The sequence below is a fragment of the Condylura cristata genome, unplaced genomic scaffold (genome assembly GCF_000260355.1).
Source record: "Condylura cristata isolate star-nosed mole 26May11 unplaced genomic scaffold, ConCri1.0 scaffold00011, whole genome shotgun sequence".
Lineage (NCBI taxonomy): Eukaryota > Metazoa > Chordata > Mammalia > Eulipotyphla > Talpidae > Condylura > Condylura cristata.
Window position 1 is genome coordinate 9,201,975 of NW_004567112.1, and position 18,644 is coordinate 9,220,618.

Genomic DNA, 18,644 nt, shown 5'->3' on the forward strand with positions numbered 1-18,644 from the left:
GCTGCGCCACCAGGGAGGGCCCTCATCTGCCTCATTCTTAATGCATCTCTGGGTTTCATGTCACGAATAATGCTCTCACAGCCTTTGCTGTGATTTTCAGCACAGCTGAGAAGCAGGTCAACTAACTATTTAGGGGCTGGGAGGGAAGGAGAGGGAGGTGGGTGAGGCAGAAGGGGACAGCTGGGTGGGGTGGGGTTTGCTAGTGGACTAGTACTGACACCCTGCGGTGCTGACCGTCACTGGCTCCTGCTCAACCCCGCGACCCACCTCCATAAAAAGGGCCGGAATAGATGCTAGATGATATCTTGTGTGCTTTCTGTACCATTCGCTTAAAAATGCTTAATTTTTTGCATGAGAGAACAGGCCAGAGTCATGTGAGTCACAGGCACCCAAAAACTTTTTGACTTTTGATCCTAAATGTAAACCAGCAGGTATTTTTCTTCTGCAAATATATATTTTTTAAATGATATAATTCACAAACTATTGAAGTTCACCTTTTAGGGCCCTCCCTGGTGGCACAACGAGTTAAAGCACAGCACTATGAGGGTAGCCACAGCCATGTCAGCCTAAGTTCCATCCTGGCCAGGGAGCTGACCCCCATGTGCAGCAGATCTTCCTGTCTTGCCTGCTGCTCCCCTCAGCAGTGTCTTTCATCAATCTGCCTGTTCTGCTCCCCACTCTGTCTCTGGTAAGTAGTCTCGCCACCCCTGCACCTCTGGCCTGTACCCCAGTTCTGAATGCATAAACAAATAATAAATAAATCTTTAAAAAAAATAAAACTTCACCTCTTAAAGCACACAAAATTCAGTGGTCTTATTCAGTGGTCTTATATTCAGAGTTTCGATATAACCACCACTGCCTCCATCCGAAACAGCTTCGTCCCCATCTTAAGCCCCCAACCCCCTGCACAGAAACGGCAATGCCTATAATCTGTTTTGTCCCCACAGATTTGCCTATTCATTTCATCTAAATAAAATGATCCAATATGTGGCCTTTTGTGTCTGTCTTCTTTTGCTTAGTATAAGCCTGAATCACATCATTCCCTTTTTATGGCCGAATAATATTCCATTGTACGGCTATGCCACATCTGTTTACCGGCTCATCTATTTTTTGTTGTTTATCCTTTCCGGCTACTACAAATGGTGCAGCTATAAATATTATCATACCAATCTTTTCTATGGCAATTGTGTTTGAATCCTCTTGGGAGTCTCTACATATGCAGGGTCATATGTTTTACATATTGAGAAACTGCCAAAGAGCTTTGCAAAGCGGCTGGACCATGACACATTCCCATCAGAAATACATGAGAGTTTCAGGTCCTCAACATCCTTTGCCAACAGTGGCTTTTATTTTAATGGTTCAAAGGGGTATAAAGTGGTATCTCACTGAGGCTTTCATCAGTACTTCCTTAATGACTAATCATATCGAGCATCTTTTCAGTCTTTATAGGCAATTTGTATATCTTCTTTTTCCACTTATATATCTTCTTTGGAGAAATAGCTATTTAAAAGATTTTGGTGCGGGGGTGGGGGGAATCATAAAATGTTCTAAAAAAAGATGATAGTAATAGCTGTCTAACCGAAAATATATTCAAAACCACTAAATGGTAGATGTCAAATGGGTGACCTTTATGATATCTAAGTTTTATCTCAATAAAGCTTTGGTAAGGCAGTGTGTCTAATAGTCACAGGGCAGGGAGGCAGTGGGGAGAGAACTTTTTAAAGTGTGTGATCACATGCACCCAGGAGGGTGTGGCACCCCACCTCTTTGGCACCCTTCTTGGGCTTGTCCATATATATATAGATACAGATATATCTATAGATCTATATCTCTATAGATATAGGTCTATAGATATATCTATATATCTACCTGTATATCTATATCTATACATATATATATAGATATATATATAGATATATATATATAGAGAGAGAGAGAGAGAGAGAGAGAAGAGCACATTCATGTGCTTATTCCCTTTGTACCTTCTTGTATTTGACTTGCCCCTCTGTCCCAGGGAACCCAGAGCAAAGAACTGAGATAAAGAGCTGAGGGAAAGTCACTGGGGCCCCTGAAGTTCCTGCTATGCCCATGGGGAGACCTGGCTTCTTGAAAGTACTGATGGACCTACAGAGGCCTGAGTGTGCCAAACGGACCTCCAAGCTCGAGGTTTTGACAGTGAAGGTGGTCACCATCAATTCAGGGAGACCGCAGTGGACTAGAAGCGAGGCAGCAGAGACTGGAGGGGTTTGGAAATTACAGCAAGTTAATCATCTGCAAGTGTTTGTAAAGAGTGTTCTCTGTGCGTGTTTAAAACATATCCCTCTAGATATTACACACACCAAAAATATCTAAGCCTCCCTGATGACAAGGCTTCAAAGGGTTAAAGCGCAGCACTATGAAGCTGTCCGCAGCCACTGCAGCATGAGTTTGATGCCCGGCCAGGGAGTGACCCACAGGACGCAGCAGACCTCTCCTTTGTCACCCGCTGCTCCCCTCAGCAGTGTATTTCAGTCAATCTGCCTGTTCTGCTCCCCACTCTGTCTCTGGTGAATCCTCTCACCCCCTGCACCTCTGGCCTGTATCCCAGTTCTGTATACACAATAAATCTTTAAAAAAACCAAACACTCGACTCCAGTTCTTGTATGCATAAGTAAATAAATCTTCAAAAAAAATACAATATCTAAACCAAAACACATGTCTGTACCTATGATTCTGTGTACCTGCACAGCTCTGATTTGTAATGCTTTGACGCCACCACGTACGTACTTTCTAGGGTCTACACGTACGAGCACATAAACAGCTAATCACATAAAAGCACTTTCAAAAAAAAAAACAGAAAAGCATTCTCAAAAAAGGGGCACTTACCTTTTCAGACCACAGAGAAGAAACCTTACGAAGTGTAGTAAATGGTCCCAGCCACAGATCACCAGGAACAGAACTAGGGGAAGGACCCCCATTTCTTCCCACCACCCCACGTTTCAACCTGGCCTGACCTTCAGCAGCTACGGCCCCAGGTAACTGAGAGCTGCACATAGTGACAGCAAGTCTTTCGGTGAAACCTGTATTTGCACCGCACCCCAGACATTACCTCGCACTTACAGCCCCCACCCCAAGACCTGACCATGCACTAACAAGGGGCAGCTGGAGAAGGGAGCGTCACCATCCACTGCCACAGTGGGTGCTGGGGCAGTCGCAGCCTCACCAGGCCAATGACCTGCTTCCAGGGAACGATTTTAAAACAGGCTGATCCTAGCATGGCCGTCTCTGCTACACGTACTTGAAAACCATCCTCCTGATTTTTGTCTTCACTTCACGTTGGGTTGTAGATGAATCCAGGGCAAACTCCAGCCGGGGGGTGGAACTGAATTGCAAGGCGCCCACTCTGACCTGCATAGGAGAGAGGCCCCGGGGCTGAGTGTGGCCCGGTCACAAGGAAGGTTAACAACCCTGCTCCTGTCCCCTTAACAAGGGCCAGAGCCGGAGCCTCCCAAAAGAAGGCTCCAGAGGCCAGGGGAGCCTGGGAGGTCAGGCCAACCTGTGCCCCTCTCGAGCAGCGGCCAAGCTCACCTTCTTGGCTTGCATTCTGGCAGCCCCGCCAGCTGGCCAGGGCATTCTCCGGGCAGGGTCTCTGCTTGTCTTTGCCAAATGCCTATCAGGTGCAGGCAGTTTCTTTTAAAGATTTATTTATTTGTACATACAGAACTGGGGTACAGGCCAGAGGCTCAGGGGCAGTGAGAGGCTTCACCAGAGTCAGAGTGGGGAGCAGAACAGGCAGATCGAGGAAGCACACTGCTGAGGGGAGCAGCGGGTGGGTCAGGAGAGGTCTGCCTCGCCATGTGGTCGCCTCCGGGGCAGGCAGGGATCGGACTCATGCAGAAGCGGCTTTAGCTTCTCAGTGCTGTGCTTTAACCCGCTGCGCCACCAGGGAGGGCCAGGTGCAGGCAGTTTTAAGCAAGCTCACACTTTACTTCGCCAGATCTACAGAGGCACTATGGACGCCCACCCAGCTGCTGGGGAAGTGAAAGTGTAGAGGCTCCACACGCGGCCTGGGCCTCCCGAGAGAGGGAGCCAGCCACTGGACCTTGTGCTTCCGTCTATCAGGGCGCCACTACACTGCGGCCTAACGGGGTGGCGGTGGGTATTACGAAGCTGACCACAGGTCCTGTAACCAGCGAGCAGACAGGTGAAAAGGTCAAAGACTCCAAGAGCCAGGAAGCATTCTCTGCAGGTGGATGTCCTTTTAGACCACAGCGGCTCCTGCCAATGCACCCACCTGACAGTGAGTCAGCACCAAGGAGAACATGCTATGACCCAGCCCTCCCTTATTAACACTCCAGTCCCTGCCTGGGGAGTCTGGACACCACTTTTTTGAATGCGCCGTGCGCCCAGGCACAATGGAGCCAGCATGTAGGGCTGCCCTGGCCTCCCGACCACACGCCACTTCTGGCCCACGCTCCTGCTTCCACAGAAGCTGGCTGATTAAACCTTGGTAAATCCGTATGCAGGAATATTAACCAGTTGTGAAAAATAAATGTATGCCATATGTAATTTTAAAATATCTATGTAGTATCTACTGCTGTGGAAAGACCTACAAGGTGATGTGAAGCGAAAAAGACAACGAGAACATCATGTGTAGCATTGTATGAGGAGGAAGAGAGTGGAATTAATCAAACTGCTTGTATTTTCGGGAAGCAAGTCTGGAAGGACACTCAAGAGAGCTGGTAGCCGCACTGGGTGGGGTGTGAGGACTTTTTACTGCTTTTTTTTTTTTTTTAAACATGGAAAGAAATTACTTTGGGGAAAGAAAAAATTCTTTGAGACCAACGGTTGGATGTACTTACTTGGGCTGAACAGAAAGGATACGACTTCAAAACAAAATGGAAACAGCTTGTTAAGGCATTTAATCTAATTGGGGGTTCGGGAGCAAAACAGCCCCTTTTATCTGCACTTCACCATGTGCTCAGAAGCCAGCTTGCCGAGTTCTCTCAGCTCTGGCTGGGCCCAGGGCTCCCCGCTCCCAGCTTTTAAGTGTTAAGAGACTTCACACACCTTCAAAGTCACCTCAAGCACGGCATCCATAAACAGCCTTAATTGATAGCGACGTGAAAATTTCCTCTCTAGAAACTAAAGTTATAGGAGTTTTCCAAAAAAAAAAAATAAAACAAGGTGCAGTCAAGCCCTTTGTGCATAGAAGCAAGAAAACACCAGAATGCAGTGGCCAAGTCGTCACTCCTGATGCCACAAATCTGCTGAAGCGCTGGAAATAGCCCTCAAAGCAAAACCCCTTCCACAGCATTCCCTGAAGGTCTGAGAACTTTGGGAGATGCTCTGTGCTCCCTGGAACAGACACCCCATTCCTCCATGCAACACGCCTTGCTTTTCTCAAGCCAGGCCCAAACGTGGCGCTCCCAACACTCAGATCTGCCCCATGGATAAAGCGGCAACTCTGAGTCCTCTCACGTGAAAACCCTCACCAGCTTCCAGTATGTGGAAGCTTCCAGGCCGGGCCTGGCAACCTGAGCTGGGCACTGTCTGGTTTGTCAATATCTAAGCTAAAAAACAGCCTCTAGCACTCAATGCCCCATTCTCCCTCACCGTGCAACAACACTGAGATTAAATTCCCTGAACTCTGGGTGCCAGTGGGTGTCGACAGCTGCCCCTCAAAGCACCAGCCAGGCAGTGTCTTGTCAGGATTTTCTAATTCTGCCTTCGAGGATGCTGAAGTCCACTAGTGCTGCCCCTGGCCCTCGCCTGCCTCAGTCCCTATGCCGGTTGTCCACTGCTATGTTATAGCAGGGTGTGAGAGCTGACAACTGAGCATCATCACTGCCTCTGATGCTGAGCACGGAGCTGGCCACTGAGAGGGACAAATGACCTAATGGACAAGCCCTCGGCACAGTCAAGAGCCCCAGCTCTCCACCTCAGCTCTCTCCTGAGATTACTGTGTGAACCGTGGCACTTACTCAGCCTCTGAGCCTGTGACCTTGTCTGTGGAACATTCACGAATAATTCTTAGAGCTCTTCTCTCCCAGCTTGCCGTGCTGGCCCATTTCAGGGTCCCCGTGTTAGTGCCGCGGTCAACAGCGTTGCCCTTTCTGGCTCCTCCTCCATGAATAACTAGTGAAACTTCACAGGGATTCACTTCCAGTTAAAAGTGAGTCCTGGTGGAAGGGGGTGGAATGAGCACTCCCCAGTGCCGGCTGCCATGGGTTGACATCACGGTCAGAACTTTCGGGATGCTCGCGATCGGGTGGAATGTTAAGGCCGCGGTGTCTTCACACAGCTGTGCAAGGCCGCCTGAGGTCCAAGGCAATGTGCCCACTTGTCCAAAATGACAAGACATTCTGGAGAAAATCTGGCCTATCTTAAAAACCACTTTGCCCCAGGGGCCCTCCTTGGTGGCGCAGCGGGTTAAAGCACAGCACTAAGAAGCTTAAGTCACTTCTGCATGAGTTCGATCCCCGCCTGCCCTGGAGGAGATCCACATGGCGCGGCAGACCTCTCCTGACCCGCCCACTGCTCCCCTCAGCAGTGTACTTCGTCCATCTGCCTGTTCTGCTCCCCACTCTGTCTCTGGTGAAGCCTCTCCCCCTCCGCATCTCTGGCCTGTACCCCAGTTCTGTATTCCGATCTAAAAAAAAAATAAAAATAAAAAAACCACTTTGCCCTTAAATCTTAGAGCACTCTGTCTCTGGTAAGTAGTCTCGCCACCCCTGCACCTCTGGCCTGTACCCCAGTTCTGTATGAATAAAAAAAAAAAAATAAAAATAAAAAAACCACTTTGCCCTTAAATCTTAGAGATTTTCTTAGGATTAACCCAGAGATGCCATTTTAGAAAACCACTTCCTTCCTTAATCAGTAGGCCAGAAGTCTCTAATTCAAATAATGATGGCTTTCCAGACCAAAACACCCTAAACATTTTGATTAATGAATAGGTTCACGCAGACAGTATAAAAGTCTGCTCTAAGGAGTGTCCCCCTCTACCCACTTCCTACCATCTCCCTGGATGAGAAACCCCCATTCCCAGCCTTTGGAGTTTCTTCTTGCATATAAAAGACAAATACAGGCCCTCTCCAGAGGCGCAGTGGGTTAAAGCACTGCACTAAGAAGCTAAAGCCACTTTAGCATGACTTTGATCCCCACCCCGGGGGTGACCACATGGCAGGGCAGACCTCTCCTGACCCACCCGCTGCTCTCCTCAGCAATGTAATTGGTCAGTTGGCCTGCTCTGCTCCCCACTTTGTCTCTCGTGAATCCCCTCAACGCCCCTGCTCCTCTGGCTTACACCCCAGCTCTGTATGCATAAATAAATACATCTTTAAAAAAAAAAAAAGACAAATACAGACTCATTTCCCCGTTGTTCAGAAAAAGCGACATATCATTGACAACTTACCTTTTACATTCAGCTTGTCTGGGTGTCTTTGCATATACAGTTCCCTTGTTCACTTGGGGGGCGCTCAGCACCTGGAGGCACTGGATACTGGATTTACCTGTGCCCTGGGATGGCATTTGAGTTGCCTGAAGTCTTTTTTTTTTTTTTTTTTAAGATTTATTTATTTGTGCATACAAAACTGGGATACAGGGCAGAGGCTCAGGGGTGGTGAGAGGCTTCACCAGAGACAGAGTGGGGAGCAGAACAGGCAGACTGATGAAGTACACTGCTGAGGGGAGCAGTGGGCGGGTCAGGAGAGGTCTGTTGGGCCATGTGGGTCACCTCCGGGGCAGGTGGGAATCGAACTCATGCGGAAGTGGCTTTAGCTTCTCAGTGCTGTGCTTTAACCCACTGAGCCACCAGGGAGGGCCCTGAGTCTTTTTTAAGTAAAAACAACACTGCGATGGATTAACTGTGAATGTGTGTTATTTTGCACCAGTGGGAGTATCTGCAGGATAGATGCCTGGGTAAAAGGGTCCAAGCCCTTTGTTGACGGTTTCTGCTGGACTGCCTCGGAGGCCCCTAGCGAGTCTGGATGCAAGAGAGGGAACACCTGTTTCCTATAGACTTGCCAGTGGGGCACATTCTGCTGATTTGGTAACTGGAAAATGGCTCATCCATGAGAGATTTGCTACCCCCCTGGGTGAGGTGGCTGGGGACCTGTTTAGATATCTTAGGCCCATTTGTGTTTTGTTTTCTGAGAACTGTCTGTGCTTACTGCCTGTTCTTTTATTGAGTAGTTCCAAAATGTCCCTTTGAGCAGGAAGAACCACAGCCAGCACATCTGCTGGTATTTAAGACCTGCTAGCTGGAGTCAGGAAGTGCATGATGAGGATACAGGTGGCTTTACTCCGGCAAGAACAGGCCCTTGCAAGTGAACAGAGAGAACAGGAGCTGAGCTCTGCACGAAGACTCCAGAGCAGTTGCAGTTTTGTCTCTTCCCCACTTTCCCTTTCTACTGTTCTAGAGTCATAAACTCTCTTTGGAGTGTGTTCATCCCCACTCCAAAAAGTAAAGAGCACTTGACTCAGGTGTGACTGGAAAACCTCTTTCTTCCCTTGGTGACTGACCAAGGGGTTGTCTGGTGACCTATGCCTGGCTGACCAGAGCCCTCCCTGAGACTTCCGTCAGGGAAACAAGTCTGCCTGCTTTTTACTGAGGTCACTCGCTTAAAGACACCACAGGGCAACTTCGCTATGTGAGGAAAAGCTGACTGGGGAGGAAGCCAAGTAAGGACATCAAAATGGGAGAGGAGAAAAAGAGGACTGTGAGTTGTACTTCACCATGCCTGCAGTCAACCACCCCTCTGCCTTCCAATCCCACAAGCCCACAGGTCCCCTTATGCTTAAGGTGGGATTTCTGCTCACACAACCAGAGGCAGCCCCCAGAGACCACAGGGCTTGCACTCACCCTGCCGGGGCTGATGTCCAGAGCATCGCAGATGGTGATGGCGAAGTGCTTGGACCTTTCAAAGCTGCCTTTCCCAATGCTGTGAGAGCTGTCCAGCAGAAACAGGACATCCAGAGCCGCCGAGCACCACATCACTAGGGAGAGAGGACAGAATGGGTGACAACCGGCTTCTCCAACAGTCTGGTCCCAAGGGACGGCCCTCCCGAAGCAGAGGGGAGACAGAGATCACCTGGGCGCGGGTCAAGCTGCTGCCCCTCTTAGCACAGGGCGGGCGGCAACACTGGGAAGGCTCCGCCGTCCAGGGCAGGGAGCACATGTCCCGTGGGCATCGTTGGCACAGACCCCCCCTTCCCAAAGGGAGACTCCAGTTCAACAACACTGAGCCTCAGAGAGCTGCTGCTGGGCCAGAAAGGACACAGAGGAGCCTGGGGCTTCAGTCTAGTGCAGGAGGCAGCCGGCACGCTGGCCCCGGGGCTGCATCACCCAAGAGCTCAAGTGACAGCAGCCAGCACTTCCCACAGGCAGGTAACAAGTGGACGTGAAGCGCTTGTTTTATTTACTCATTTTAATTCCCATAATCACTATGTTTTCTTCACAACAGTTTTATTGTGGTATCACTCCCACAGCATACAATCCACCCACATGACACACAATTTGTGGTTTTGGGAAGAGTCTCAGATACAGTCAACTCTAGAGCATCTCCCATCACCTCACAGAGGAACGCCATACCTGTCAGCATCAGCTCCCTACACCCGCCTCCCTACCATGAGCCCCAGCTAGGTTTAGGGTTTTTACCTCTACTCAGAAATGAGGAAAGCAGGGCTGGGGAATTCAGTGACTTTAAAGTATCAGAGCCGGTTGCAGGAACCAGACCAGGGCTGTCTGGCTCCGGAGCCTCACACCTCACCACGAAGATCCAAGGTGGCGAGGGCAGGTGCGCGCCAGCAAGATGGCGCCCCCAGAAGGCAGTGGCTGAGGGGGATTCTGCCGGAGAGAAAGGGAAGGGGCACTCGAGGCCCTGTGGACAGCACGAGCACCTGCTGGTGGCAGAGGAGGGGCCGTGGTGGCAGACAGGGCTCCCTGGGTGGGCCATGGTCACGGCAGAAAACCCCCAAGCGCAAGTCAAGAAATTCAGCAGCAGAGACTTCCGCAGGAGCGGGACTTTGTCAGGCCCCTGTTTGGGGAAAAACAACTCTGACTACAGTGTGAAGGGGAAATGGGTGTCAAGTCAACACTGTATGGAGGAGCTGCTGTCCTGAGTTCATCACAAAGAGGCTCGAGTGGAGGGCTGGAGATTGACTGAAGCATGAGCTTACCTTTGCTGGCAGCTGAGATCTTCCCAACGGTCTCCCTGCTTACATGGACTTCCTGAAGAGGGAGGACTGAGAGCACTAGGAGAGGAAACACCAGAAGCAGTCAACAAGACAGCAGAGGAAGAAGGCTTAGTCTCCACAGTGACACCAGAACACGCAGGTGGGAAGGGAAAGCCAGCAGATGGAGAGCATAAAGAAACGCCCAATTACCCCACTTTATCAGTATGTTTGTAGTCAAATTTAGGGATTTTTGAAGAGAAAGACTGAAAAAATCCACAGAAAGAGGCTGCAGTTCTGATGCGTCTGATGCGTCTCCCCGAGTGATCATGCTAATTGGAGTTGGCATTCAGAAAGGAAACTGCTCCAAGTTGCCAGCTCGAGGGCCTGCTCCAGCCCCTCCCTTAACTCAGTGCTGCTGCCAGGGCCTGACTTCCCCACAGAACACTCCCACCTGTCCTCTGAGGAGCCAGGCCCAGCCCCTGCACACAGCAGGTGGACACAAAGGCTTCCTGGTTGAGGAATCACTGGCAAAGGGCCAGGGAGTTGAAGAGCCGTCAGACCAGAATTCTCAAAGAGCAGAAAACACAGCTCTTTCTAAAGGGGCCAGTAGCAACCAGCCGGCTGCCGCTGGTGGAGTGAGGGGAGCCAGCTGCCCCTTTGCCCTGTGCCCAGCTACTAAGGCAGCATCAGGTTTCAGGAGAGCCCTCCTCGCACCAGGTGACGCATCGGAACAGCCCTTCAAGCCTTCAGGCAGGGTAAGGATAGTTTTTTCCCCACATGAGCAGATTTGCTTTCTGATATGGCTACTCTGTGGAGGGGAGCAGGGGACCCCAGGAAGACCTCGCAGGAGGCTACCGCACCGGCTCCAGCACAAGATGACAGGTCTTACACTTGGCAGGTGGCTCCCTTAGAATTACGCTTTACAGATGTGCAGTAACCCACAAGCCTCATCACCTTGTTCCTGTCACCACCCCCCCCCATCAAAATCTTACCTCCAGAAAACAGGAAAATGACTTCCAGAAACAGCAACGAGGGCATGTTGATAAAACTGCAGGGTCAGGCAAGATAAAAAATACATCAGCAATTAGCTCTGTGAAGTCCCAACGTGACACCCTCCAAGAAAATGACAAATATCAGCCTTTTCCAGAAGGCCCAACTTCACCCTAATAACTACAGTAACCTGGAAAAGATCTAAGTCCCCCAAAGTTGGGAAGACTGGACGCCACGGACTCTGATTTTGAAAGACGTCCTGACACCTTCAGGCACGCACCCCAGGGTGCCCTGGGTCCTCATGAGTTCTGGCAAGGTGCATTCATCCAGAGTAGGAGACCTGGGTCCTACTCTGGCCTGGGCCCTGGCTATCCATGTGACCTTCGACACAGTACTTTCTCAGGGTAGAGATTTTATTTCCTGTGTCTCTCAGTGAAAGCTTCCAGCAAAGTCATCAAGCCTATAGATCTCAGATACCTATAAACAGCAATGTGAGGAGAAGGAAGCTAAGTGTTTTACATTTCTTCTTGCCTAATAATGCTCATAGTTTGGCTAAAATTCAGTCCCATGGAGTCTGATGACTTATCCTGTAAGGGGGGCAAGACATAGTTTTGAGTAAGAAACTACAGGCCATCACTTGGATTCCATAAGAAACTACAGGCCATCACTTGGATTCCACTGAGGTTGCTTTTAAATTTTATTTATTTTTTTATAGATTTGTTTTATTTATTTATGCATACAAGAGCTGGGGTGAAGGCCAGAGATGCAGGGGGTGAAAGGATTCACCAGAGACAGAGTGGGGAGCAGGACAGGGGATCTACTGAAATACACTGCTGAGGGGAGCAGTGGGTGAGGCAGGAGAGGTCTGCTGTGCTTTATGGATCAGCTCCCTGCCTGGGGATCAAACTTGTGCTGCAGTGACTGCCTGATAGTTTCATTGTGCTGAGACTCCTTGCACCACGGGATACCCACTTTTAACTGTGATGTCCAACAAGGGCATCATCATTTCAATCACAAACAAATGATCCAGTCTACATCCAGGCAACATACAAACTGAACGAGGTCATACAGAATGAAAGAGACCTCCCCCTAGGATAATTTAGCAAGAAAATATCCAATAATATTTTAACTGTGGATTCTAGAAATTCCATAATTGCCCTTTGGGGTCCCAAACATATAAGGGCCACCCTACATGAAACCTGCATTTCTTCACTTTAAATTTGCCCCCTAAAAAGAGGGTTGGAAAAGCAAAGCTGGCTAAACGCAGGTCTTCCTCAAGTTTCCCTTCACCGAGCAAATCACACTGACACTCATTCCACAGCAAATTCCAAAAATAAAATCCTGAGCAGAGGGGTGGGAAAGGAAACATCGCAGGATTCCGGGAAGCCCATTTGCTTAGGGCGTTTCACAGGCCAGGGCAGAAAACTGACACCAACCCAAAGCACCTCAATCAACAGTGACTTTCACATCCTCCTCCGCGGGTGCCAGTCTCTGCCTCTCAGAACATACTGGGCCAGGCAGGAACGCAGGTCTGGCTTTCCTGTTCTCAAGGATCAGATCTCCTGACCCAAAGTGCTTCTAGAAACAAGGTCGACTCGGTGACCTGTGTCATCACCCAGAACTCCACCCACACTGGGATGGCACACCTGTAAGTGACCGCCTGACAGGCAGGGGCCAGCCTGCCCCTGGGAGGTGGAGAGTCGGCACCATACACCCCGGTTCACTGGCGGGCCAGATGCTGCCAGGGTGCCTTCCGGCACCCCCTCCACCATGCACCTCGAAAGTCAGCTCTCATGGCCTGTCTAGTCAGCTCTTTGAATTTCAAAACATTTTGCAAGAAATTAAATCAAACATCCCGAACAGTAGAGTCCTTATGTTCCCAGAGACTACGAAGTTCACATCTCCACTGGATGGAAGCGAAAATGGTGAGATTCAGTGTTCAGGGAGTGAGGGGGTCAGGGAAGAGGTGGGTGGGGAGGCACTGGGCAGCAGGGGGCTGCTTCCTGCCCTGCTAGCTTCCACCTGGCACAGGCCAGTAAAACAGATTCCTCTCCCCCAGCAAATGCTTGCTTTCCACCTACCCCATAAAGCAGATGCAGGGCAGGTCCCTGCCTGTTACCTGGGAGCCGGACAAGGCAGGGGACGAGGACCAGGCAGGGCAAAGCTACAGGGCTTCTCGGTGCTGTGCAGCTCTTAGATGAGGGCGATTTCTGAGGTCCCAGCTCTGAACCTGGATTGGCACAGAACTCAGAGGCTCCAGTCTGTTGACATTTTATAAAAACGAGAACCCTAGCGGCCTCCCCCGGTAACGAGGTGGAAATGAAGCACAGGTCTCTGCTCAGTAAACACAGCCCCCTCCCTGCACCTGGAGAGGAAGCTGGGCAACTGCTGCGTTTCTGGATGTGCCCCTGCTTGCCCAGGTGAATGTCTTTCTGCTCTTAAGTTTCTGCTCATTAAGATGCAAGAATCAAATGCTGCCTCACGAGACTTGGATCAGGTAGGGCTGTTTCTGGGCCTCACAGCCCCTCCCTCCCATCCCTATTGTTACTGAAGGTGCCTTGCCCAGTCTAGCCCACCCCAAAATTGTCAGAGCTGGCCCCCTCAGGGGCCCCTACTCCAACACCCAGATAACTTCAAGGCCCAGGAGGTGAAAAAGCTCTCGCCCTTTCCCTAATAGAAGAGTCCGTGAAAGCCACGTCTTGTCTGCAGAATGAAGATGGCGGGGTGGGGGGCGGGGCATTATTCAGGTGTAGAACTATCTGGAGAAATGTCCTGAGAAACCCATCTTTGTTTGGAAACATGAGGTCACCCCTCTGCCTCCCCTCCTTGGGGCAGCCAGACCCCTACCCAAACCTCAGTTCAGGATTTAAACCCTGCTCTGCCCAACTGGAATGGACGACTCCTAACCATGGAGAGCCCCACATACAACCAAAAGGACGAATTCCAATGGTTAATTATTTTCCATCATTCTGCCACACTGCCTGATAATGTTTCAATTGCTCGACCAGCCCGAGAAGAATGCAGAGGACTGGGAGACGATCCCCTGCACGCCACGACGTCACATGACCCACACTGAACCTGCTTGCTGGTGTGTTTGTCTCGTCTGCCAGGGGCACATGCCTCTGGGACTAGGGTCTGCATCGTAGTCTCCCCTGAACCTGACCTCAGTTGGTGCTGTGTGTGCCTGGCACCGAGCAGACGCTTGCTGGATATAGGAAGCACCAATCACTGCCACAGAGGGGCTAAAAGGACAACATCCAGGAGTCTTTGCGCCCACTGCCTTTTTTATACCAAATGAACCAGATGCTATTTTAATACTGCATTCTTTGCTATTCCCACCCAGTCACCTCAAATGCTCCGCTATGCCCCCTCCTCAATTACCAAAACTTTCTTGCAATACGAATTCAACATTCTAAATACAGTCAACGCTGGAAACCTTTTTAAAGGGTAAATTCCACAGTAAAAATCTCCAACTACTACCACCAAGGGAGCATCTGCTGGTGTCTGGCACCAGGCTCCAGACTGAAGCGTCTGCTTCCTCCTCATCCTCAGGATGAGCCAGTGAAGGCACATTATGGCCATCTTACAGAGTAGAAAACTAAGGCACACAGAAGGGAACCATCTTTCCACAGGAGGTTCAGGCTTCCCAGCCACCTGTTTAATCTGTCACATCCCAGATTCTGGGGGATCAGGAAAGAGAATCAGAAGCATAATTAAAAATACGCCACCCTGGCCCTCCCTGGTGGCGCAGCGGGTTAAAGCACAGCACTGAGAATCTGAAGCCACTTCCGCATGAGTTCGATTCCCGCCTGCCGCCTGCCCCGGAGGTGACCACATGGCGAGCCAGACCTCTCCTGACCCGCCCGCTGCTTCCCTCAGCAGTGTACTTCATCGATCTGCCTGTTCTGCTCCCCACTTTGTCTCTGGTGAAGCCTCTCACCGCCCCTGAGCCTCTGGCCTATACCCCAGTTCTGTATGAATAAATAAATAAATCTTTAAAAAAAAAAAAATACGCCACCCAGAATCCTGCCCTTGGGCAATTATCTGCCAGCTGATACCTGCAGCCTCTCCTACACTCCAGCACCCAACCTGAGATTTCCAGAACCTTCTGCCTTCTTGTGCAAAGCAGTTGGGAGCGGTCTGCAACTCACCCTGGAACAGGTGGCCCTTCCTGGAGGCACCTGGGGGCCTCTTCCATTACAAGACACCTCAGTGCACACATTTGTTCCCATTACTCATGCTGAACCCACACATCATTCCTGGCTTCTGGGGCTCTCGCACATGGACTTAGGTGCTCCCCCCCCCCATCTTCTCATCTGATTGTGATCTTCAAGTCCAGGTTCCGCATGTGGCGCTGGCAGCTTGGGCGGCAGCGGGTGAGGGAGGTTTGCAGTCAGATGCTGCCAAACTGAAGTGCCCGAGACTCAGTTCCCAGCAGAGGAAGGAACCAGGCCAGAACAAGGCTGCTTTTGACAAAGGACCCAAGCAGCAACAGCTACAGGCAGTTTTGCAGGACAATGCCTTCTTCTGTAGGATGAAATGAGTGCAGGGTGAAAAGTGAAACCTCATAAAAGCCCACTCCAGTTCCAAATATTAGCCCCGGACAGCCTCCTCTGAAGCAACAGGCTAGAAATCTGAGCCCTTGATAAAAACAATCAACACCTGAACCGGAAGACTTTAAACTCCCAGGTAAGACTGGCCAGGAAGCCTTTGGTGACTTCCGTGGTAAAATGTAACAATCTTCCTTGTCCCTGTGACTTGGCCCAGAGAGTCAAGGAAATGTTTCTGGTTTGATACCACAGGGGAGAATGTCCAGAGCCCAGCTGCAGCTGTCTGAACCAGAAGTTGGCACCAGGGGGTGAAGGATGCGGGCTCTCTCCCTGCAGGGTGGGCGAGAAGGCTGAGCTGGTGGGCGCAGGGGGCAGACCCTTCCACACCCAGCTCTCATGCTGAAAGCATTTTTGGCCAGAGGAGATACTGATGTTTTGATATTTGAGAATCTTTCGAGTCGTACAAAACCCAAATTCATGCCAAGGGGCTCTGGGGAGCACAGAGAGAAGCAGTGGGAAGCCCAAGTCCAGACAGACGCCAGCCCAGCTCTGCCTGCACCAGCCACCACATCCTGGGACAGTTCATCCTCCTGGCAAACCGGGAGAATCTCAGTCTCCCAAACACAGTGTTTCTCAACGGAGGGATGAGCAAAGAGCCCTTCCTAATGGGAACATATTTTCTACACGGCTGTCAAAAAGGACTGCATTTAGTGTTCTAGCAGTACTCACTACCCTGTGCGTACACCTGATCATTTCCACTTTTACCCAAGAGGCACAGCCTTGGAGAAGTCGGTTGCTGACTTAGTGAACTACAAGCCGGGCGTCGGGGCCAGGTTTGATTTTGACGGGGGTGGCTTCGCTACGGGAAAGCCTCCCCCTGTAGTGGGAGATGGCGGCGTGACTGTCAATTCTGCCACTTTGCACAATGTCCTTCCAAAACTGGGGGTGAAATGATGCATCCTCTTTACCTAGAAAGTGGTTCTCAGGATCACAGGAGACCACAGTACAAAAGTCCCCTGGACAAGAGCAAAGTTTTCTAGATGGACATAAGGGAGGACTCCAGTTCCAGAGAGAGGACTAGCGACCAGGACATGGAATGAAAGATGGAGGCTTGGCAGGCGACTTGGTGGGTGGCAGAGGGTGGCCCTTCTGTGTTAAAGGAGGGGCTGCCGGGGGCTGGGGGGCTGGCGTGAGGAGAGGCTGGAGCAGGGGCACAGCACATGATCTACCCACCCCTGTGCAGTGTCCCCAAGACAGCCCCAATTGCCTGGGAGATGATGGGAAGAAGCTACTTTATTTTTAAAAACTATCCTTATGTGGGAAATTAAACATGAGCATCCTGCCAGTCCTGATTAAAACTGTTTCTGAACAAATCTAAATTGTAAAAGGTTGTGGACCACTGTTTTAAAGCGGCTTTGTTGATCCTTCCAAAGACACAACTATAAGCAGTTTCCCTTCGTCAGTGACACCACACAGTACCTGCGCGGAGCACCTACGCCCAGCACCTGGCCAGGTGTGAGAGTGACCTAAGACCCGTGAGCCTGCAGGACCTCTCTTAACAAGGTGCTTTCCATTCATACAGGCTCACCCTCAGCGCGATCCCTTGCAGGCCAACCGCTGCACCGTGTATGCAGCCCGTGAAAAACCAGGGGTGCGGGCTCCCCACGACCCTCCCTCCAGCAGCAGTATTTCCTCATGGGTGAAAACCTGGGTGTCTGACTATAATTCACTCTGGGCACCCTAGACTATTCAGCGGAAGAGAAGAAGGTCTTGAAGTTCCGAATGGCTGGTCAAAACCAGACTTCAAGCAAAGTCGTCGCTAGTTTTCAGACACGAGGAAGGAAGGAGTGCTCTCCACTGTCTCCCCAGGACTTGCAGGGGGGACCTAGTTTGGGGAACCCCCAGGTCATCACAGGGGGCTCTGAGCTGGACCTCTGAGAAGAGCACGGGCCATCGCCCCCATGCCCAGGGCTTGGGTGAGCTCTGCACCCTGGTGGGCGAACACCAGGGGCCTCGCCAGCTGCGGAGACACCCTCTGGCTTTCCCTCCTGGTTTGGGTCTTGTCTTTTCTCAACAAGTGCACATTTTTTAATAAACTCACGCTGGGAGCCAAACAGTCCTTGAATTTTTAAATCTGAATTTACAAAACTTAGACGTCTAGGGTATTTTTACTTTTTTTAAAAGGCAGCTTTTGTCCTGCCTACCTGTCTGCAAGCACCATGTTCTCTCCATGGCCTAATAAACCTAAAAAATGCTAAAGAAAAAAAAAATGTTAAGGGGTTCATAATCTGGAAATTGTACATGTTTGAATTTTTCAGGCCCAAGACACCGAACCCACAGCATGGCGCCCCCAAGGAGGCCCTCTGGGGCTGGGGCGCCATTAAAGTCGCGATGGACAAGCAGTGAAATACCCACTGCTCTTCTCCGCCTCTGCCCACCACAGTTTTAAGTCGATGCCTCCTGGCAAGTTCGAAAGACACAGTCCGAGACCCTGCCCGCTGCGTCCCAGCAGGTGGCTGAGTCCTTGGCTGGACACACAATAAACCAGCAGGGCCGAGTGAGTGACCAGAGGTGAGACTCCCCCAGTGTGGAATCGCCATGCCGGCAGACCCCGAGCCTCCCAGCAGAAGCCCCCTTTCAGGATCTGCTTGCAGGGGCTTCTCTGAGCGTACCAGTGTCTGTAAAGGTGGGGAGAAGGTTTTGGGCTTATCCCCAAAGTCTTCACTCAAAGGCCTCTTCTGGGTCCGCCAAGCAGCTGGGGTAAGGAGAGGTCTCCTCCTCCACCCAGAGCCCAAGCGCCGTTCCCTTACCTGCCGTCCGCGCCTCTCCCTGGGCGCCCGGGAACTTGGGGTACGCTGCGCGGGCTCGCCAAGCGGGAGCGGGGAGCCGGGCTCGGGGAGGGAGGCGGCGCCAGGCGCTCTTCCCCGGACGCCGACTTCCCCGAGCAGC

The 18,644-nt window shown here is 50.9% G+C and overlaps 1 protein-coding gene across 1 annotated transcript in view; it reads right to left on the minus strand.

Moving 5' to 3' along the window:
* The window catches only part of VWA2 (von Willebrand factor A domain containing 2), a 35,476-nt gene that overhangs the window by 14,353 nt on the left and 2,479 nt on the right, over positions 1-18,644 (minus strand). Inside the window, exons 2-5 of the mRNA XM_004680991.2 lie at positions 11,148-11,203; positions 10,159-10,233; positions 8,843-8,976; positions 3,278-3,387 (exon numbers count right to left, since the gene is read on the minus strand). Coding sequence (XP_004681048.2) covers positions 3,278-3,387; positions 8,843-8,976; positions 10,159-10,233; positions 11,148-11,203 — 375 coding nt within the window. The remainder of the gene's footprint in view (positions 1-3,277; positions 3,388-8,842; positions 8,977-10,158; positions 10,234-11,147; positions 11,204-18,644) is intronic.